Here is a 24,170-nt window from a genome sequence, read left to right as displayed (position 1 = left end):
TAGGCAGATGATCTGCTACCAGGCCTGTCACTCTGGAAATGCCGATTAAATCAGACTTGTGCTCAGCATGCTCCTGATGCATTCACCAGGGAAGGATGTGGTAACCTTACACATTATATAGATGCTGCTTTACTTTCTATCCGACCGCTGCTCATTGCACTGGCTGTGAATGGTTTACAGAGAGGTGAGCATTGCAAGGATTTGTAAAGGAGGCTGAGAACTTCAAAATCATTGCACTCAATGACAGGGAACCTGTGGAGGTCAGCGAGGGCAGGGACAATACAGGAGTAGGTCGTGGTACTGAATGGGAGGTGGGCAGTGGCTGTGAGAGAAAGGAGCTCAAAAAGCTCACGAAGGAACCACTGGAGAAATTAAGCCTGGTGGTGACGAAGGCAGGGGGAAGTGTTTGGACAGTGTGGAGTGAGCATTACTGTAGCGATGGACGCAGTGGGTCCCGAGCTCACCTCTGGCTCAAGCAGCGCACACAGTGTGGACGGTGAGTTCCAAACACAGTCTACAGTGAGGGAAATGGGACAAAATATGTTTTTTTGGATGAGGGTGCAACAGAGGTTCATTGGATTGATTCCTGGGATGAGAGATTGTGTAGAATGGGCCGATACACTCTCTGGAGTTAAGATGAATGAGAGGTGATTTCATTAAAACATACAAGATTCTGAGGGGGACTTGACAGGGTAGATGCAGGGAGGATGTTTTCCCGGGCTGGAGAGTCTAGAACCAGGGGTCACAGTCTCAGGATAAGGGGTCGGCCATTGAAGACAGAGATGAGGATGGAATTTGTTCACTCAGAGGGTGGTGAATTTGGAATTCTCTGCCCCAGAGAGCTGTGGAGGCTGAGTCTCTGAATATATTCAAGGCTGACACAGATAGATTTTTGGAGTCTAGGGGAATAAAGGGATATGGAGATCGGGCAGGAAAGTGGAGTTGAGGTCGATGATCAGCCTTGATCTTATTGAATAGCGGAGCAGGCTCGAGGGGCTGTATGGCCTACTCCTGCTCCTATTTCTTATGTTCTTAACTCGAGGCCCCGTCTGCCCCCTCAGGTAGATGTAAAAGATCCCACAGCACTATTTGAAGAGCGTGAAAGTTCTCCCAGTGGCCTGGCCAATTTATATCAGTCAGCCACTAAAAACAGATGATCTGGTCATTTATCTCGCTGTGTGACCTTACTCTGCACAAACTAACTGCTGCATTTACCGACATTAAAATGAAACTACATCTCAAAGGTACGTTATTGGCTCTGTCGCTGGGACCTTCTGATGCCATGAAGGTGCTATATAAATACAAGCTCCTTTCTATACATACAAATACATACAAAGAACAGAATCGACACTGTGATGCAGAAATATTGAAATACTACTACAAGAGCAAAGTAAACCAGTTTTTGGAAATAAGCCATCGTGTAACACCGCACAGCTCCCAATGACAGCGTCTTACTGCATCGACCATTCGCACATGGTGCTCGAGACTGGTTATATTTACAGGTGTATCCGTTGATGTAGTTGTGGATATTGGCACAGTATTGTTACACAGTCTGGTCACATTCCTCAGATGACATACTAATCTAAGATCACAATCAATGCTGTGACTTTAGCAGTACTGTTTAATTACTGTACCTGCCCACGCTCCAATCATCGACCTGGACCTTGCTGACGTCACTCTTCACTGCCGTCGCTCTCCTGCACCAGCTCGCGCTGCTCCCTGGAGTGGTACACCCCCACACTGCTCCCGAGAACGCTCCTTCGCCCCGACCTGCCGCTGGTGTTCTCACGCAGGAGCGGCGAGAGACTGTAAAGGGACGTGATCGGGGCCCAGAAGAGGCGAGGGCCCAGGGACAGCACGGGCCAGCCCACACTGCGATATGTGTGCGCACTAGGTCTGTGCAGCAGAGCTGGTCTCCAGTCGTCCTGGTTAACCCTTGCCACTGGACCAAGGCCTAGCTCTGTCAGGCCCGTGTGGTGGCTGGTGTGCAACGGTCACCCCGCGTTAAAAAAATCCACCCACAGGCATCTTCCACCCTTCAGGATATAGTTCAGGTCCTTCATAGAAACACCGTGAACTCATCCTTTTTTGGCGTGGAAGTATTTAGAGGGACTGCCTATGAGTGAATGAGATAGGTCATTAAATAGGCAACATGTAAAATGTGTTGTCCATTGAGAGCCTATACCCTAATCTGTTTAGGCAAATGAAATGGAACATACTCTAGGCTCTACATAATGGGGCACCTGGCTGCTCCCAGGCAGGTTTAAAAATGTAAAATATAACAGCACTGTTTATTCAATGCAAATTCACTCTTAAAATACTAAATCCATTTCCTTTCTGGATGGAAACTATGGAAGAGGACGAGAAAACAATTTATCCTCATCAGCTGTGGAAATGTATTTTTATCTAAGCTAATACCACACGGTATTTTTGTGCCCTTTACAATATATAACAAAATGGAGTCCTGGTCCTTCCAGAAATTTCTGTATAAAGCAGTCGGTTTGTGTAAACAGCTAAACCTGGCTTGAAATGGCTGATAGCCACCAGACAGCTAGGAGACAAGTCCTGCTGAGACAAGTACCCCCCATGGTCCTATTGTCGATATGACACCAGTTCCACTCCACCCCACCCTTTTCGAAGTACTCAAACCACCAGCCATTATCTCTTGTACAGACCTCATCCATTTAATGCAAAAAGATAACTGACCAGGAAACTGGACCATCCTGACACAATGCAAGGCAGGTAATAGCTCATTACCACACTCTCATCGAGTAATGGCCGACTGGCCAACTAATAACCCTGACAAAAGGAAATATCTGGAAACCATGTCAGGACAAGGATGTAGTAATTAACTCTTTATCTGTATTCACTGACTGCGAGACAGAGCCAATAGACAGGGAGAGGCCATAACTTGGGTTTTACTGTATAAATATCTCGTGAAATTGTACCATGGCGGAGGTGTTCACTTAGCCATTGACTGAGTGTGACCTTTCCCTTGCTAGCAAGTAAATTAAAGAAACTTCTGCTGGAGCTGAAGGAGTCTGAGTCGTTTATCGGGAGTCCAGATTTCAACACAGCCCAGGCGACTTTACTTTCTGATATATCCCACAATGGGAGTGAAATCTCAACGATTTGAAAGATTACCAGCTGCAGAATCTCTGCTAATGTTTTTTAGTAAACAAGTCACATGGGTAAAGTGAAATTCTGTTCAACAGGAAGAGGTATAGCCACGTTATACAAACAATTCAAGTGATCTGTTGGGTAGCTCAGTAACAGCTTGTATTTATATAGCCCGTTAATGTAGGAAAACATCACGATGAGTTTCACAGAGGCGTAAGGAAATTCGAAGTGAGGATATGCACTAGAGTACTAGCCGAGTCCTGATCAAGTGGCGGGGAATAACGGGCACACACCCATGTTGTGGAGAACTGGATGATGCAGGCATCAGAGATCAACCTTTCACCTGTGACACGCACAGACTACAGGGACGACAATCTCACGCAGACGGGTACAGGATGGTCGGTGTGGGAACTGGAACCCGTCTCACTGGTGCAGTAATGCGCTACTCGTGAGGTTGGTGCAAAGTGGTTGGAGCTTTACTCTGCATCTAACTGTACTGTACCGAATGTGGGAGTGCAGAATGTCGACTCCTGGTCCCCAACATGCAAAATGTTCCATTCCTCATTTCAATGAGTGCAAAACACACCCAACAATCCTTTGGTCCCATGTGATGCTTTTCCAGTGGCACCTGGCCGATGGGATACTCTGACCAGTTCATTTCCTACAGTAACCTTATTTACAGCATCTTGGAATACCGTTCTTCAAATGAACTACTTAGAAACATATAAATTTACAGCGCAGAAGGAGGCCATTTCAGCCCATCGTGTCCGCGCCGGCCGACAAAGAGCCGCACGGCCCTCGGTCAGCAGCCCTGAAGGTTACATATAAACCTGTGAACAATGGCGGAAAGGCAAAGAGCACCCAGCCCAACCAGTCCGCCTCACACAACTGTGACACCCCTTATACTGAAATATTCTACACTCCACCCCAACCAGAGCCATGTGATCTCCTGGGAGAGGCAAAAACCAGATAAAAACCCAGGCCAATTGGGGGAAAAAATCTGGGAAAATTCCTCTCCAACCCATCCAGGTGATCGAAACTAGTCCTGGAGATCACCCTGACTGTATTCTATCCCCTGCAGTACTTACCATTATATGTGCGCCAGCTAACAAAAGATCATCCAGTCTAATCCCAATTACCAGCTCTAGGTCCGTAACCCTGCAGGTTACTGCACTTTAAGTGCCCATCCAACCATCTCTTAAAAGTGATGAGGGTTTCTGCATCCATCACTCTTCCAGGCAGCGAGTTCCAGATCCCCACAACCTTCTGCGTAAAGAAGCCCCCCCTCAAATCCCCTCTAAACCTTCCACCAACCACCTTAAAACTATGCCCCCTCGTAAAAGACCCCTCCACCAATGGAAATAGACCCTTACTATCCACTATATCCAGGCCCCTCAATATTTTGTACACCTCGATGAGGTCTCCTCTCAACCTCCTCTGTTCCAATGAGAACAAACCCAGCCTATCCAATCTGTCCTCATAATTAAGATTCTCCATTCCAGGCAGCATCCTAGTAAATCTCCTCTGCACCCTCTCTAGTGCAATCACGTCCTTCCTATAATACGGCGACCAGAACTGCACGCAGTACTCCAGCTGTGGCCTAACCAAGTACTAAACAATTTAAGCATAACCTCTCTGCTCTTATATTCTGTTCCTCAGCCAATAAAGGCAAGCATTCCGTATGCCTTCTTAACCACCTTATCCACCTGGCCTGCTACTTTCAGGGATCTGTGGACAAGCACTCCAAGGTCCCTTTGTTCATCTACACTTCTAAGTGGCCTACCGCTTAGTGTGTATACCCTTTCCTTATTAGCCCTCCAAAAGTGCATCACCTCACACTTCTCTGAATTAAATTCCATTTGCCACAGCTCTGCCCATCTGACCAGTAGATTGATATCATCCTGCAGCCCATGACTTTCCTCTTCATTATCAACCACACAGCCAATTTTAGTGTTGTCTGCAAACTTCTTAATCTTACTCCCTATATTCAAATCTAAATCGTTGATATATACCACAAAAAGCAAGGGACCCAGTACTGAGCCCTGCGGAACCCCACTGGAAACATCCTTCCAGTCATAAAAACATCCATCAATCATTACCCTTTGCTTCCTACCTCCAAGCCAATTTTGGATCCAACTTGACACTTTGCCCTGGATCCCATGGACTTTAACCTTCATGACCAGTCTGCCATGTGGGACCTTATCAAAAGCCTTGCTAAAGTCCATATACACTACATCATACACACTACCCTCATCAACCCTCTTGGTTACCTCCTCAAAAAATTCAATCAGGTTAGTCAAACATGATCTTCCCTTAACAAATCTGTGCTAATTAATCCTTGCCTTTCCAAATGCAGATTTATCCTGTCTTTCAGGATTTTTTCCAATAATTTTCCCATCACTGACGTTGGGCTGACAGGCCTGTAATTACTCAGCCTATCCCCTTTTCCCTTCTTAAACAAAGGTACTACATTAGCATTCCTCCAATCCTCTGGCACTGTGTCCTGATCCAAAGAGGACTGGAAAATGATGATCAAGGCCTCTGCTATTTCCTCCTTTACTTCGCTCAACAGCTTGGGATGCATTTCATCCGGGCCTGGGGACTTATCTACTTTCAAAGCTGCTAAACCCCTTAATACTTCCTCTCACACTATGTTTATTTCATCCAGAATATCACACTCCTCCTCGATAGCAGAATCTGCATTACCCCTTTCCTTTGTGAAAACAGATGCAAAGTATTCGTTAAGAACCCTACCAACATCTTCCACCTCCTCACAAAGACTTCCTGCTCACAATCTAAGATAAGATAATGAGGGGGTTGGACAAGGTGGATGCAGAGAGGATATTTGCACTCAGAGGAAACTAAAACTAGGGGACATAGTCTCAGAATAAGGGGCCACCCATTTAAAACTGAGATGAGGAGGAATTTCTTCTCTCAGAGGGATGCAAATCTGTGGAATTCTCTGCCCCAGAGAACTGTGGAGGCTGGGTCATTGAATATAGTTAAGGTGGAGATAGATAGAATTTTGAGCGATAAGGGAGTAAAGGGTTATGGGGAGCGGGCGGGGAAGTGGAGCTGAGTCCATGATCTTATTGAATGGCGGAGCAGGCTCAAGGGGCCAGGTGGCCGACTCCTGCTCCTATTTCTTATGTTCTTATAATCTGGAGCCATGTAATCAGTCTCAGCATTCTCCCACCGTCCCCAATCTCCCTATCATATCCTCTAATCCTTCCAGAATGTTTCTGATTGGTTTGAGGATCGTTTAATAATGGCTTCCAGAGCAACAAGACCCCAGTCCACCGACAGGCTGCTCCAACACTGGACAAACAAGCAGCTTAAGGTGTTCCCTCAGACAATGCCATCAACATGCACCTTCAACAAACATGCAGACCTCTGCAAAAAGAAGTCTTTAAAATGTAAAGGATTTAACTTATCAAGACCACTTCACATTGGACTAAGTATTTAGCTGGCCGAGGTGGTAAAGGCACCACATTCCTAGAGGAGGGTTAATCACCCAAACAATGACGACAGTCATCCTGAGTTATATTTATAAAACTGAACAAGCTACACCTGCCCCCAGTTGGCACATCAGTTGAGCAATTCCCACATTGTCCAGCCAGTTGAGGGTGTATCTGTAATTAGAGTGTGTCATACGGAAGTGTGATCATGTACCAAGTGCTTTTACAGGGAGCAGCAGATGCACTGGCACTCAATCACACAACACAAGACACTCTGCAAGTCACAACCCGCTGTCAGTGTGGCATTCTGGAGGAAAGCAAAGATCTGAGGGTTGTGAAAGGGGTTTTAACACTAGACGGAACATTCAAAGTTCAGGACCTGTGTTCCCCACCCTCTTCCCTTGCCCTAACTCCACACACAAAGGCACCCAAACCTCAAGCCCAAAGCTCTGCAGCATAACAAGTAACACGCTGCAGCCTCGCTTTAGGAAGCTGTTACTTTCCATTAAACTAGCAGAATATTCCTGTACCTACTTACCCCGTGATAGAATACATCGAGAGTTTCAGCATAACTGATGGCGCTACAATGTGCAATGAGACATGACAGCTGAGGGAGGGGACAGGGCACTCACTACTTGACATTACAGGGCTACCACATTCTATTGAATAGCATCCTAGTTTCTCCCTAGTTATTTATGTAGTTTCTTCCCAAAGCCTATTGAGGTGTCAGATTGGCTATCTGTTCCTAATTTTCCAATGGCTCCAGAAGTTATGGTTGAATAGCCCAGAATACCAGGTGTATGAATGAATTACAGCCCAACAAACTCTGGTCTGGATGGGGCTTACTGCACTTAAATTCCTTAATTTTATAACAGTGTACAATTCACTGCAGACAGTTATTTAGAATGGACACCACTGGAGACATGTACCATACAATGACTGGAACACTCGTGGACACAATTAACCATGGTCTATCAGGTAAGTTAAAATATTGGGGATTATCGCATACAAATATTGCTAAACTAAACCAAGCTGGACAATGGAGGGAGTCCATTAATCATCCTCTCTGGTTGTGTTGGCCATGACCAAGCTCAATGCCATCTTCAATCCCAGTAAAAGTGATATATCACAGAGCAATAGTCCAACCTGTGGCTCAAATCAATTGTCTAACCTGCTCAAAGCTTTGTTCTTGCTGCTTACAGTGTTGTGTAAAACCCTTTATTAGATAACTTATGAAATAGTGGCTATGTGGAGAATCTTACATGGCAGTCATGAGCAGCAATTCTTTGCACAGATTACAGATTGACCAGTTTTATCCTTTGATTTTAAGTAAGAGATACCCGGGAAGGAGACAGAGATAAGCCTGGTGATGGCAAGACTAGATCTGGTTAAATAATAAATTCTAGCTGACATGATAGGTGTAATGTCAATACTTCGCACTGCGCACGGTACTATTCACTGAATGAGTCATATGGAGATAAATAGCAAGGTTTGCATCAAGTGCTACATGACTAAGTTATAAAATTCTTGATACAATTTCAACATCAGAGTCTAACTTCAGACTATTTTTTTGCAAAACAACTCGAGAGAAATAGAATCAAAGTTTTGGAACAAATGAATAGGATTAAACCAACAACAACAGCAGTAACAGAAAGCAGGCAGAGGTAAGTGAGGCTGAATTGCTGAAGGGGCACAAACCCTTCCACAAGGACAGCCCTGAGCACGTGGCATCAGAATCAGCTCGTTCAGTGGTGGGAGCAGCAAAAGGAAAAGGTGAATGGATAACCGGAATAAATCTGCATCAGATCATCTGGTCTGTTCGGTTTATAACATGGGTCTTTCCTGGTTAGATAAAAGGGGCAAAACTGGAAATCTGTAATTGGTTTAGTCTCTACACATTACTGCCTCATCATAGGCGGTCCCTCGAAATCGAGGAAGACTTGCTTCCACTCCGAAAGTGAGTCTTTTGGTGGCTGAGCAGTCTAACACGAGAGCCACAGACCCTGTCACAGGTTGGACAGACATTTATAAGAACATAAGAATTAGGAACAGGAGTAAGCCATCTAGCCCCTCGAGCCTGCTCCGCCATTCAACAAGATCATGGCTGATCTGGCCGTGGACTCAGCTCCACTTACCCGCCCGCTCCCCGTAAGCCTTAATTCCCTTATTGGTTCAAAATCTATCTATCTGTGACTTGAATACATTCAATGAGCTAGCCTCAACTGCTTCCTTGGGCAGAGAATTCCACAGATTCACAACCCCCTGGGAGAAGAAATTCCTTCTCAACTCGGTTTTAAATTGGCTCCCCCGTATTTTGAGGCTGTGCCCCCTAGTTCTAGTCTCCCCGACCAGTGGAAACAACCTCTCTGCCTCTATCTTGTCTATCCCTTTCATTATTTTAAATGTTTCTATAAGATCACCCCTCATCCTTCTGAACTCCAACGAGTAAAGACCCAGTCTACTCAATCTATCATCATAAGGTAACCCCCTCATCTCCGGAATCAGCCTAGTGAATCGTCTCTGTACCCCATTCAAAGCTAGTATATCCTTCCTTAAGTAAGGTGACCAAAACTGCACGCTGTACTCCAGTCTTACAATACCCTGTACAGTTGCAGCAACACCTCCCTGCTTTTGTACTCCATCCCTCTCGCAATGAAGGCCAACATTCCATTCGCCTTCCTGATTACCTGCTGCACCTGCAAACTAACTTTTTGAAAATTTGTCGGGGGAAGGGGGTTGGGTGGGACTGGTTTGCTGCACGCTCCTTCCGCTGCCTACGCCTGACCTCTTCACGCTTGCAGCGTTGATATTCAAGGAGCTCAACGCCTTCCTGGATGCATTTTCTCCAACTCGGGCGGTCTGCGGCCAGAGTCTCCCAGGTGTCGGTAGGGATTTCGCACTTCACCAGGGAGGCTTTGAGGGTGTCCTTGTAACGTTTCCACTGCCCACCTTTGGCTCGTTTGCCATGAAGGAGCTCCGCGTAGAGCAATTGCTTAGGGAGTCTCGTGTCTGGCATGCAAACTAAGTGGCCTGCCCAGCGGAGCTGATCGAGTGTGGTCAGTGCTTCAATACTGGGGATGTTAGCCTGGGCGAGGACACTGATCTTGGTGTGTCTGTCCTCCCAAGGGATTTGCAGGATCTTGCGGAGACATCGTTGGTGATATATCTCCAGCGACTTGAGGTGCCTTCTGTACATTGTCCATGCCTCTGATCCATACTGCCTTAAAATCACTCTGAGATGATAATTTTTTCAGCCTTATTCTCTGTGTGTGCGTGTGTGTGCATACGTGTGTACACACTCAGTGGGGTGACTAGATAATGATCATATAGAAAGCCTGACTGATTTCCCCTCTCTCTCTCCAACCCAGATCACAAATGCCAAACACAGCAGCTCCGTCTGCTGCCCCAGCTAACTCGAGAGCAGTGAGAAAGCCTGGGACCCTCAGAGCTGTGTGGTTTAGAACCACACCAGAGGAGGCACACATTCCTTCCTCCTCCTCCCCTCCCCCCCCAGGCTTGTCTGTGCGCCGCTACTGAGGGAATGCAGAGAAATGGCTGGGTCTCGATGAAGTGGAACTAATCCACACGATTGAAGGGTCACTGGGTTAATCATCCTGATTGGATTTACAACTCATTCCAAAACTACTTGCCTCCTGATTGCAGCTGCACTCGAGGTTTAAACAGAAATATGTGAAACCAAACGCTCAGCATTTTAAATAGGGAATACTTTCCTTAATCAACTGAAGATGGAGAGCTGTACGTATCAGCAAACACTGCACTCACCTTCAAATGAAGCCAATAGTTGCAAATGTTCAGAGTGGATGAAGCATCTTTCTCGGCAAAAATGCTGCGTCCACTCTGAACATTCACTAGAGAAAAAGTAATGGGACTAAAGGCGTTCAAGTCCCCTGGACCTGATGGCCTGCATCCTAGGGTCTTAAAAGAAGTGGCTGCAGAGATAGTGGATGCATTGGTTGTAATCTACCAAAATTCCCTGGATTCTGGGGCAGTCCCAGCGGATTGGAAAACCGCAAATGTAACGCCCCTATTTCAGAAAGGAGGCAGACAGAAAGCAGGAAACTATAGACCAGTTAGCCTAACATCTGTGGTTGGGAAAATGCTGAAGTCCATTATTAAGGAAGCAGTAGCAGGACATTAAAAAAATCATAATACAGTCAGGCAGAGTCAACATGGTTTTATGAAAGGGAAATCATGTTTGACAAATTTTCTCGATTTCTTGGTGGATAAAGGGGAACCAGTGGATGTGGTGTATTTGGATTTCCAGAAAGCATTCGATAAAATACCACATAAAAGGTTACTGCACAAGATAAGAGCTCATTGGGTTGGGGGTAATATATTAGAAAGATAGAAACATAGAAAATAGGTGCAGGAGTAGGCCATTCAGCCCTTTGAGCCTGCACCACCATTCAATGAGTTCATGGCTGAACATGCAACTTCAGTACCCCATTCCTGCTTTCTCTCCATACCCCTTGATCCCCCGAGTAGTAAGGACTACATCTAACTCCTTTTTGAATATATTTAGTGAATTGGCCTCAACAACTTTCTGTGGTAGAGAATTCCACAGGTTCACCACTCTCTGGGTGAAGAAGTTTCTCCTCATCTCGGTCCTAAATGGCTTACCCCTTATCCTCAGACTGTGACCCCTGGTTCTGGACTACCCCAACATTGGGAACATTCTTCCTGCATCTAACCTGTCTAAACCAGTCAGAATTTTAAACGTTTCTATGAGATCCCCTCTCATTCTTCTGAACTCCAGTGAATACAAGCCCAGTTGATCCAGTCTTTCTTGATATGTCAGTCCCGCCATCCCGGGAATCAGTCTGGTGAACCTTCGCTGCACTCCCTCAAAAACAAGAATGTCCTTCCTCAAGTTAGGAGACCACAACTGTACACAATACTCCAGGTGTGGCCTCACCAAGGCCCTGTACAACTGTAGTAACACCTCCCTGCCCCTGTACTCAAATCCCCTCGCTATGAAGGCCAACATGCCATTTGCTTTCTTAACCGCCTACTGTACCTGCATGCCAACCTTCAATGACTGATGTACCATGACACCCAGGTCTCGTTGCACCTCCCCTTTTCCTAATCTGTCACCATTCAGATAATAGTGTGTCTCTCTGTTTTTACCACCAAAGTGGATAACCTCACATTTATCCACATTATACTTCATCTGCCATGCATTTACCCACTCACCTAACCTATCCAAGTCACTCTGCAGCCTCAAAGCATCCTCTTCGCAGCTCACACTGCCACCCAACTTAGTGTCATCCGCAAATTTGGAGATACATTTAATCCCCTCGTCTAAATCATTAATGTACAGTGTAAACAGCTGGGGCCCCAGCACAGAACCTTGCGGTACCCCACTAGTCACTGCCTGCCATTCTGAAAAGTACCCATTTACTCCTACTCTTTGCTTCCTGTCTGACAACCAGTTCTCAATCCACGTCAGCACACTACCCCCAATCCCATGTGCTTTAACTTTGCACATTAATTTCTTGTGTGGGACCTTGTCGAAAGCCTTCTGAAAGTCCAAATATATCACATCAACTGGTTCTCCCTTGTCCACTCTACTGGAAACACCCTGAAAAAATTCCAGAAGATTTGTCAAGCATGATTTCCCTTGGATAGAGGATTGGCCAACTAACAGATAAATGGTTTATTTTCAGGTTGGCAATCAGTAACTAGTGGGGTGCCACAGGGATCAGTGCTGGGGCCTCAACTATTTACAATCTATATTAATGACTTGGATGAAGGGCCGGAGTGTAATGTAGCCAAGTTTGCTGATGATACAAAGTTGGTGGGAAAGCAAGTTGCAAGGAGGGCGCAAAGAATCTGCAAAGGGATATAGACAGGCTAAGTGTGGGCAAACATTTGGCAGATGGAGAATAATGTGGGAAAATATGAGGTTATCCACTTTGGTAGGAAAAATAAAAAAGCTAATTATTATTTAAATGGGGAGAGATTACAGAATGCGGTGGTCGAGGGGGATTTGGGGGTCCTTGTACACAAAACGTTAGCATAAAGGTACAGCAAGTAATTAGGACAGCAAATGGAAGGCAAGGGAGGGTGGAGTATAAAAGTAGGGAAGTCCTGTCACACCTGGAGTACTGTGTACAGTTTTGGTCTCCTTATTTAAGGAAGGATATACTTGCACTGGAGGCAGTTCAGAGAAGGTTCATGAGGTTGATTCCTGAGATGAAGGGGTTGTCTTATGAAGAAAGGTTGAGCAGGTTGGGCCTATACTCATTGGAGTTCAAAAGACTTAGAGGTGATCTTATTGAAACATGTAAGATTCTGAGGGGCTTGACAGGGTAGATGCAGAGAGGATGTTTCCCCTCATGCTCTAGAACTTTGGCTCAAACACGTCACAGCCTGCAACAACATCTTTAATAGTAATACTGTCCCCAGAGACAACTCCACTGTCTCACATTTTCACAATCCAAAATCTGCCATTCCATTTACTGAATTAAGTTCAGGTCTAAGGTTATATATTACAGAAAATAACTTGTTACCTGAAATTCCAGATCATGATTATTTTTTGTACTGTACCTCGCTGTGCATGTGTTCTTGCAAGAGGATTAACGCCCCCTCCCTACTCCCAGACTGGGGTAAAGAGCATTAACACCCCCCACCCTACTCCCAGACTGGGGTAAAGAGGATTAACGCCCCCTCCCTACTCCCAGACTGGGGTAAAGAGGATTAACGCCCCCCCTCCCTACTCCCAGACTCAGGTACATGTCGGTCTTCAAGCAGACCCCTTGAAAATGGAATGAACTGGACACAGAGCAGCTCTGTACAGATTCGGACATCTGCAATGAATTGGTTTTATATTAGGTTTCAAATAAACTCTCATTTGAAGATGTTCTCTTTACAATGAGGGGGGATGCTGTGAGCAGAAGGCTGGGCAGGCAGTGTGGGAGAGGGAGATTACCAAAATCACCGTTGGAAAGGTGTAGCAAGACAGGGGTTTCGATATGGTTGAGGGATAAATATTGGTCAGGATGTCTGCTCTTCTTCAAATAGTGCCGTAGGATTTTTACATCCACCCGAGGGGGCAGAGTGGGCCTTGGTTTACCGTTTCATCCGAAAGACGGCACCTCTAGCAGTGCAGGACTCCCTCAGTGCTGCCCCTCCGACAGTGCAGCACTTTCTCAGTACTGCCCCTCCGACAGTGCAGCGCTCCCTCAGCGTTGCCCCTCCGACAGTGCGGCACTCCCTCAGTACTGCCCCTCCGACAGTGCAGCACTCCCTCAGTACTGCCCCTCCGACAGTGCAGCACTCTCTCAGTACTGCCCCTCCGACAGTGCAGCACTCCCTCAGTACTGCCCCTCCGACAGTGCAGCACTCCCTCAGTACTGCCCCTCCGACAGTGCAGCACTCCCTCAGTATTGCCCCTCCGACAGTGCAGCACTCCCTCAGTACTGCCCCTCCGACAGTGCAGCACTCCCTCAGTACTGCCCCTCCGACAGTGCAGCACTCCCTCAGTACTGCCCCTCCGACAGTGCAGCACTCCCTCAGTACTGCCCCTCCGACAGTGCAGCACTCCCTCAGTACTGCCCCTCCGACAGTGCAGCACTCCCTCAGTACTGCTCCTCCGACAGTGCAGCACTCCCTCAGTACTGCCCCTCCGACAGTGCAGCACTCCCTCAGTACTGCCCCTCCGACAGTGCAGCGCTCCCTCAGTACTGCCCCTCCGACAGTGCAGCACTCCCTCAGTACTGCCCCTCCGACAGTGCAGCACTCCCTCAGTACTGCCCCTCCGACAGTGCAGCGCTCCCTCAGTACTGCCCCTCAGACAGTGCGGCACTCCCTCAGTACTGCCCCTCCGACAGTGCAGCACTCCCTCAGTGCTACACTGGAGTGATAGCCGTGATTATGTGGGACTTGAACTCACGACCACACGACTTTAGAGGAGAGAGTATACCCCGAGCCATTCGCTCAAAAAAATCCTAACTCCCGTCTCACCCCACATTGTTCATTGAACGAGAATCCAGAGTCTATCCCTTGTAATATCACCTGTCTCAACCAAGACTACCGATGAAAACAGGTGGTCTGGTCATTTATCTCATTGCTATTTGTGGGAGCTTGCTGTGCACAAATTGGCTGCTGCCTTTCGCCCATTATAATAGTGACTACACTTCAGTATTGTGCTGGCTGTGAAGGGAACGCTCTCTCTCTAAAGGAACACTTTGATACGGTAATTGATAATTTTGCTGATTTTCCCTCACCCCACATCTGTAATGAGATTTGATTGGTTGAGATTTCCTGTGCACTTCCGATTCCTGCTCAGTAAACCTGGCGTTTCAGCCGACTTGTCCACAGGCAGCACTACAATCAGATTTACTCATTAAGGAAAAAACAATTATGTCACTGTTCAATTCAGAGCAACAACAGTCAAATCCCCAAGCCATGCTTCCTGTGTGATTTGTGCCGTACCTGCAGTGAGATAAACAGCTTGTTACAAAGCAAGCTGTTCTCCTCTCCCCCTCCCCCCCACACACTTGACACAGGTCTCCAGGAACCGCAATCATTTGATATGTGGCATTCCTTCTCACTACACGATTACTCACACTATACTGCACGAGACTCAGTGAAGCCACTACACACAAACTTGGGCAAATAATTTAGATTCAATGCAAAATATATTTGACGTGCATAAGTCATAGCCTAGTTTAAAAAGACGGACATTGTGCAGTGCGTTACTTCCAGCATGGTGCAAAGACACTTTGCAGGAATAAGGAGCTAACAGACACTAGGTGGTAAACCATGAAAAGGACCAGGGAGCAACACCATGTGGAGCTGGGAAATTCTGTACAACACTTAACCAGAATATTCGGTGAAATTGAAGATTCCTCAGGACATCTTTTATTTAAGAAAATTGATATTAATGAGCCTAAGTGAATAGTTGTATCCAAAATAATTCTCGATTTGGACTCCTAAGTTAGCTGTAAATTCATTTTTCCGCTCAGATTATCGTTATCTGAAATACTGAGCAGTAAGTTTTGATCAGAAGAAACGAGCCAGAATGCTGGCACTGTCTGTAGTCACTGCCGTCAGCCAGTAACGGACCAAGACACATCTATTTGGATAAATGCAGGAAGATCGAATTGAACTACAAGCCCTCAAATCAAGGGCTTTGAACTTTATTTCTAACCACACCGCTGGGAACAGTTTACTGTCAGGATTTACTTGGGCAGGATATCAAAGTTTGCTTGTCAATAAAGATTTCTAATTTTGATCTCCAAAAATAAGCTTTACTGAAGGCAGGGTGAGAAAGTATTTGCAGGTGACAGCATCTCCTCCAGTACTTCACCAAGTGGCATCCATCACAGGAATGGAAACAGCATCACTGCACTAATTGAATGCAGAAGATATCAGAAGTAAACCCAATTTTGCGCTGGGCCAGAATTCACACACATGCACGTAACAGAAGTCACAGTAATGATCAAAGCTGGAATACTAAAGGACCGACAGCAGGCTGGTGAAAGATCACAGCTCACACAAGTGCTGCTCAGGGTGCCAAACAGACGGAGGGATGCGACAAAATAACACGACGAACAACCATCCCATAAGAACTTAATAGGAGCAGGAGTCGGCCATTCGGCCCCTCGAGCCTGCTCCGCCATTCAATAAGATCATGGCTGATCTGATCATGGACTCAGCTCCACTTCTCCGCCCGCTCCCCATAACCCTTGACTCCCTTATCGCTCGAAAATCTGTCTATCTCCACCTTAAATATATTCAATGACCCAGCCTCCACAGCTCTCTGGGGCAGAGAATTCCACAGATTTACAACCCTCCGAGAGAAGAAATTCCTCCTCATCTCAGTTTTAAATGGGCGGCCCCTTATTCTGAGACTATGCCCCCTAGTTTTAGTTTCCCCCATGAGTGAAAATATCCTCTCTGCATCCACCTTGCCGAGCCCCCTCATTATCTTATAAGTTTCAATAAGATCACCTCTCATTCTTCTGAACTCCAATGAGTATAGGTCCAACCTACTCAAACTATCTTCATAAGTCAACCCCCTCATCTCAGGAATCAACCTAGTGAACCTTCTCCAATGCAAGCCTCCCTGATAAAGTGCAACATCCCCACCAACACCTGGGAGTCCCTGGCCAAAGACCGCCCCAAGTGGAGGAAGTGCATCCGGGAGGGCGCTGAGCACCTCGAGTCTCATCGCCAAGAGCATGCAGAAAACAAGCGCAGGCAGCGGAAGGAGCGTGCGGCAAACCAGTCCCACCCTCCCTTTCCTTCAACCACTGTCTGTCCCACCTGTGACAGAGACTGTAATTCTCGTATCAGACTGTTCAGTCACCTGAGAACTCATTTCAAGAGTGGAAGCAAGTCTTCCTCGATTCCAAGGGACTGCCTATGATGATGATCCTTCCTTAAATACGGAGACCAAAACTGTACGCAGTACTCCAGGTGTGGCCTCACCAATACCCTGTACAGTTAAATACAAACATTTCACACACTCATCGCTGTGAAAACCCACTTACTGTGCAGAGAGCGACCACATTTCCAAAGCTTGGCAAATACTTACCTGACTGGGTTCGAACCCAATGCACAGCAACAGAGCGATCACAGTAATGGGAACTCTCCGAACCCCCACTGGAAATCCTCCAGCCCAGCAGTGTTACTGAATCCTGGAATGGGGTTCCAGTCATCTGATATTCTCTACACAACTGTTTGTAACTGGATATGTCCTGCTGCCTTAGAGGAAAGCCTGGAAAAATACTTAATGAAACCGAATGGACTTCAGCCTGGCCCTGCAGGCCCTCTGTGATCGACAGTGGACTGATGCTCCACACATACTGGCGAGATGCTCATCTGACATTTCACAAAGGGATTGTCTATGTTTAAACTCTACAGAATGGTTACCACACTTTTACCATTTCCTTTCTAACAAGCGAGCAGGCGACATTCGGGCTGTGTCAGACCCTGCTGTCCCACTCGCACTGTTGTTTCTCAACAATTCAAACCGCAAAGATTCGAGCCATGGTCTCATGTCAAGCTGCACAAACAACTTCACTGAAGTACTGATACTCAAACTATCCCCGTTCATGGCTCACCTGTGTTGCTGAACACTGTCTCGCCCTCTCCTCAGGAGACTATTCTCTGCAGTCACATGGCCCTTAGCTGTACTCTGCTCCAATGGCACTGTGAGGGGCAGTGCTCCAATCGGTAAGCGCAGACTAAAGCTCCGTGCCAAGCTTACCAATCGGCCAAAAAGTGAAAATCTACAACCTATCAGCCGGCAGACAGATGGCACAGTCCTTGATACAGAACAGGCCCAAGTGGCTGCTATCACCCATCCTACCCCTGACAGCCTTTTCACAGCTTGTCCCTACTCTGCCCCAAGTTCCCACACACCATCACAGGGCAAAGTTTCACAGGTCATTCTTTCCACATCACAAAAACACTGGCAGAAAACGTCACCGTCATTTGAAAACGGCCCTCTCAAAGCTTTGGCCTGTACACAATCGACAAACCAGACAGGCCGCTTCAGACTATCGCAGGACTACAAAGACGCAATCATCCCGTCTACATTCTCCTGGTTACTGAACCTCTCCAGCCCTTTCCATCTCCCTCCTCGATTATTCCAGATCAGCCGCTCCTTGTGGTTATTGGTGTCGGATTTCAGAGTCAGGAACCATTGAAATAAATAAAGAGCAAGGGCTTTTTTTGCACTTCAAAGCATTTAGCAATATTTCAATGTAAAGCCTCCTATAAATCAGGATTAATTAGAAGCTTCTAAATGGAAGTACATTGAACTCGTGCCAGTCCTAGAATAATCCTCCCAGTGCTTTGCCATAAGCATCGTGGACATTGTTTCCCATCCTCTCCAATTCACCAAACACTGACAGAACGGGTTGTCTCCGGGAGACACAACCAGCACAATCACACAAGAAACCTTTCGCAGAGGGGCAGCTCAGTGAGAACACGTTCTCCAGTGATCGCATCAGATTACCACCCAACATACGCAGGGGAGGCTGTTCAGCGAAGGTTCACTAGGCTGATTCCAGAGATGAGGGGGTTGACTTATGAAGATAGGTTGAGTAGGTTGGGTCTATACACATTGGAGTTCAGGTGAGAGGTGATCTTATCGAAACACATAAGATAATGAGGGAGCTCGACAAGGTGAATGCAGAGAGGATGTTTCCACTCACAGGGGAAACTAAAACTAGGGGACATAGTCTCAGAATAAGGGGTTGCCCATTTAAAACTGAGATGAGGAGGAATTTCTTCTCTCAGAGGGTTATAATCTGTGGAATTCTCTGCCCCAGAGAGCTGTGGAAGCTGGGTCATTGAATAAGGCTGAGATAGATAGATTTTTGAGCGATAAGGGAATAAAGGGTTATGGGGAGCGGGCGGGGAAGTGGAGCTGAGTTCATGATCAGATCAACCATGATCTTATTGAATGGCGGAGCAGGACTGAGGGGCCAAATGGCCTACTCCTGCTCCTATTTCTTATGTTCTTGTGTTCAGCTTGTCATGAATAGACGGAGGCCACACATGGGTCTACTGTTTCTATCTGATGAAGGACCAAAAATTGGGTAATACTTAAGGATGCAGCCACCTGTAGTTTGTACTGGTGCTTGTATGAGATTAATGGAGTAACAGATGACCAGGGCTGCGTGCTCCCAAGCTCACTTCAGGCCAGCACGAGTGGAAGAAATTGTGGATTGGAAGAAATAACAAGACCAAAAAGTCTGTTCAGACTGGTGTTAGAAATGAAGGATTCACCTCACGGTACAATAGCTAAAGCTACTTGAACGGCGTGAACATCAATAACTGATAACGGGCGACTCAAAACAGCTGAAGGCCAAGAAAGGCCTGTCTTGAGTCCGACCTTGGAAGGATGTGAAGAGGAGGGATTTATCCGAGAGTTGAGACAAAGAACTCCACATATCAAAGGTTAAACGGTCCCGCCAATATCATACACCAGGCCCACCCTGAATAAGGCTGAGATAGATAGATTTTTGAGCGATAAGGGAATAAAGGGTTATGGGGAGCGGGCGGGGAAGTGGAGCTGAGTCCATGATCAGATCAGCCGTGATCTTATTGAATGGCACCGGCCCGGCCCGGCCCCAGGGCACTGGCCCCACCACACCGACGGCGGTTAGAGACAAGAGTTTTTGGAGCTTGCTCACTGCTGATACAGCTCCCTTGCTCTCTCTCATCCCCCAAATACCAGCTGTAATCCTGGTTACAGAAATGAATCTCTCTCTCTCTCCACCTGCTGTCTCCTGCCTGTGCATTGCCTTGCAGCCTTCCCTCAACCTCTGGTCACTGAACATTGCAACGCCACCCACTGAATTCTGGCCAGTTGACACATTGAAGAGTCTCTCTCTGCAGCCTGGTCGCTAACCAGATCCTCGGACCTGGACACTGTGGTCTTGAGCATCTCACCAAATCAAACACAAGCCTCAAAGCTTCACACTAAGCTACAACAACAACTCGTCCAAACAAAAATCAAAACATTTCAAATAAAGAAAAGGCTTCTTGCAAATATTTAATTGTCAGGAATGAAAGAACAGTCTATGACTTTCTGTAAAGGATATTTTCCTTTCAGACAGCAGTGAAGATGTCTGTATAAAGCATGTGTAGAGTGGCAGGATGGTGGCATAGCAACTCCCACGCTGGCCAACTCTCTCAGTGCTGGCCTCAACACGAGCGAGAAAACACCTCGGCTTTTGGAGTAAGTCACTTGATCAACTGTTGGACTAGGAAAATAATGTATGAAAAAATACATAAAGCAGGGTTCCATAAACTGCACTGCGATAAATGACCAGATAATCTGATTAATAATGTTGGCTGAGGGATAAATACTGGGACACCCAAGGGCAGCTATAAGCATCAGCTGGTGAAGGTATAGCGCTTCATGGGCTGCCGTCTGCAATTTGTTAGGAGGTGGGAGAGAAGGTACGTCATTTGATAAGAAAATCAGACCCTAAAATCAAATGAGGTGGTGGTTAAAATGCCACACTCTGTGGTGAAGTCGAGATATGAATATTTTTCAGTTTAGTGACATTTCAAAAACTCAGCAACACGTAAGTGCATAACACGAGGCAGTGCTCGAATATATTGCTGTGGTTACAGTGCTGGGTTTGGGATGTCCATACATCAGTGAATGGCTGGTTTTATTTTACAGGTTGTGATGCTCAGGCAGTCACACAGAGCTCCGACTGCTAGGCCCCAGCATGTGACCAGGAGTGCTGCAGCTGCACTGGGCTCTTGGTGTAAGTAGGTCCACAGGCCGAGATCTACCTCCGCTGTTAGAGGCCGTCGAGGGAACGGAGCGATAAGCAAAGTAAAGGAAGTCACACTGAACTCTAACTACAGGAGTCACTCAGTGTGCACCAGACCACCATCACAGACACAAAGACTGAATCCAATCGTGCTTTCTACTGGACAGCCGTTCAAACATCCTGTTGCACAAATACCTCTCGTTGTCCAGCTGCCATTACAAATTCTCTGGGGGTATTTTTAAACAAAAACTAACAGTTGCTGCTTCACAGTATATCAAGTTACAGCACTGTGTCAGGTCACGGCATGTAGACAACAGACAACCTCGTAGGGTCAGTTGAAAAGCTGCCTGCAGTATTTATTATCGGGAAGGGACTGCGGACATTCAGTCAATACTCCCAGTCAGTCGAGGCATCAGCAAAAAGCAGCTCCAGGGGGAACTATGCTCAGGATTGAGTTACAGGGCAGTGACCACAATAACTTGCGTTTATATAGCGCCTTTGACATAGTAAAACATCCAGGTTTCCAACCACACTAAAAACATAGCAGTCAAGCTCAAGCAGCTTACACCTATCGGAAATGGGCAAATGATTTATAATCAACCTATAGACAGTGTCAATAAAACAACTCCTAATGCAAGTACCTAAAAGGTACTGACCGAGAATGGAGTACAGCACAACTGTGTTACTGGTGCTTCAGCAGTTGTCTCATGCCGAGATAGTGAGCGACAATTGACTATTCTGTCATGGGGCAATCCCCTCGCCTCGCCCGCAGGTACACCCACAGATCGGTGGTGCAGAATACTCTCCACTGCAGTGAGGACACCTGCAACACCTCACCTGAACTCAGTAAACACAGGGCAGGGATTGAATCTGGAATTGTCCCGGCTTTGCGGCTTTCTATTCTCTGGGAGCTCATGATGCAAGAAAGTTAAATTACGAGGAGAGATTACACAAAGCAGGGTTGTAGTCCCTGGAATTTAGGAAGTTATGGGGCGATTTGATTGAAGTTTTCAAGATATTAAGGGAAACAGATAGGGTAGAGAGAAACTATTCCCACTTTATTGGGGATTCTAGGACTAGGAGCCAGATCTTTCAGGAGTGAAATTAGGAAACACTTCTACACACAGAGCGTGGTAGAGGTTTGGAACTCTCTTCCGCAAACGGCAGTTAATGCTAGATCAATGATTAATTTTAAATCAGAGATTGTTAGTTTTTTGTTAACCAAAAGTATTATGGGATACAGGCCAAAGGCAGGGTCTTTGGAGTTAGGTCGCAGATCAGCCGTGATCTCATTGAATGGAGGAACTGGTTCGAGGGGCTGAATGGGCCTCCTCCTGTTCCTGTGTAACAGGCTCGAGGGGCTGAATGGCCTCCTCCTGTTCCTGTGTAACAGGCTCGAGGGGCTGAATGGCCTCCTCCTGTTCCTGTGTAACAGGCTCGAGGGGCTGAATGGCCTCCTGTTCGTATAACAATCTGAAACTGCTGACTATACAAGAGTCCCTTTTACAGATATCAGAACAGGCCGTTCAGTCTGCTACCCGACATAGTACAGAGCACTCGGCAGATTGTGCAGCAAATGCAACACCCTCCCTGTGTGTCTCAATCCACGTAGTGGGTGGGCACTCGGTCTCCATACTGCAGCACCGGTTAAGACAATTACCACATTCATCTAAGTAAGTGATGATAGTAATGCTGTATGACCAGTGATATTCAACACAAGCTAACAACAGGAAACACAGACCACCAGCATCTGGATAGAGAAACGGATAATGTTTGGAGCGAACTTTAGGGAAATTGTGGTGCGTTTCTGTCTGTTCTCCATGAATTACAAGGACCAAGTGTCAGCACTGGAAACTCTGTACAGTTGCTGATGAGCAGAGTGTTTGTCAACAATGGAATATCCGAGTCTGCAGCAAACCAAGCACCCAGACCTCCGATCCTCCCCAACATCAGACAATCAGACTGCTTAGGATTTGCCGTAGGGTTAAGATGAGAAGTTATAAAGCCTCAATGGCCAGGGTCCAAGGCTGGATCTTGCTGCCCGGGGTCACACAATGCCCTGAATTACCTGCTTCACTCGAGGCTGAGCAAAAGGAGCAGAAATACAGGACACACAAACACAAGCCCCATCGGTCATGGTGCTGCTGGACGCTGGTGTCAGACCTCACTGACCATCGCTCACCGACTCACCAAACATCTCAAATCACATTCCGCAATTCACCATAAACCACAAACTGTCGGATCCCCCCCCCCCCACCCCAAACACCCCCGCCCCAACCCCCCCACCCCAAACACTGACCCCCCCACCCCAAACACCCCCGCCCCAACCCCCCCACCCCAAACACTGACCCCCCCACCCCCGCCCCGACCCCAACCCCCCCACCCCAAACACTGACCCCCCCACCCCAAACACCCCCGCCCCAACCCCCCTTTACCCCAACCCCCCCACCCCAAACACTGACCCCCCCACCCCAAACACCCCCGCCCCGACCCCCCCTCACCCCAAACACTGACCCCCCCACCCCAAACACCAACCCCCTCTCCCCGCCCCGACCCCAACCCCCCCTCACCCCAACCCCCCCACCCCAAACACTGACCCCCCCCACCCCAACCCCCCCTCACCCCAACCCCCCCACCCCAAACACCAACCCCCTCTCCCCTCCCCGCCCCGACCCCCCCCACCCCAAACACCAACCCCCTCTCCCCTCCGACCCCCCCCACCCCAAACACCAACCCCCTCTCCCCCCCCTGACCCCACCCCCCCCCGGTACCTTGTCCGAGTCCAGTGCGGCCGGGGCCTGGCACAGGCGGTACAGGAAGGATCGCGGGTCGCGGCTCAGGGTCTGGCGGGTGCTCAGGAAGCGGGTGCCGCCCACATTCAGCCGGACCCACTTGGCGGCTGCGGCCGCTCGCTCCAGGCCCGAGCACTGACGGCACTGCGCGGCCTGCCCGCCGTCCGGGAGCGGGAGCGGGAGCTCCGCCATCGCCATCGCCGCCATCCCGCCGCCGGACAACCCGGCATCCCCCGCGCCCGCCCGGCCCGCCACACCTCCCGGCATGCCCCGCGCCCGCCCGGACCGCCACACCTCCCGGCATGCCCCGCGCCCGGCCGGCCCGCCACACCTCCCGGCATCCCCCGCGCCCGGTCGGCCCGCCACACCTCCCGGCATCCCCCGCGCCCGCCCAGCCCGCCACACCTCCCGGCATCCCCCGCGCCCGCCCGGCCCGCCACACCTCCCGGCATCCCCCGCGCCCGGCCGGCCCGCCACACCTCCCGGCATCCCCCGCGCCCGGCCGGCCCGCCACACCTCCCGGCATG

General features: G+C 48.0%; 1 protein-coding gene across 2 annotated transcripts in view; it reads right to left on the bottom strand.

The window, feature by feature from the left end:
- kctd5a (potassium channel tetramerization domain containing 5a) overlaps positions 1-23,889 on the bottom strand; it is a 65,297-nt gene extending 41,408 nt beyond the window's left edge. The window contains exon 1 of one of the 2 annotated variants that reach the window (XM_070901467.1): positions 23,623-23,889. In XM_070901467.1, the coding sequence (XP_070757568.1) occupies positions 23,623-23,850 (228 nt within the window). In that variant the 5' untranslated portion in view covers positions 23,851-23,889. The remainder of the gene's footprint in view (positions 1-23,622) is intronic. The other variant, XM_070901468.1, reaches the window with a different exon arrangement.
- Between the last annotated feature and the right edge of the window lie 281 nt (positions 23,890-24,170).

The sequence above is a fragment of the Pristiophorus japonicus genome, chromosome 15 (assembly GCF_044704955.1).
Source record: "Pristiophorus japonicus isolate sPriJap1 chromosome 15, sPriJap1.hap1, whole genome shotgun sequence".
Classification (NCBI taxonomy): Eukaryota; Metazoa; Chordata; class Chondrichthyes; family Pristiophoridae; genus Pristiophorus; species Pristiophorus japonicus.
This window is presented reverse-complemented; position numbering and strand designations above follow the sequence as displayed.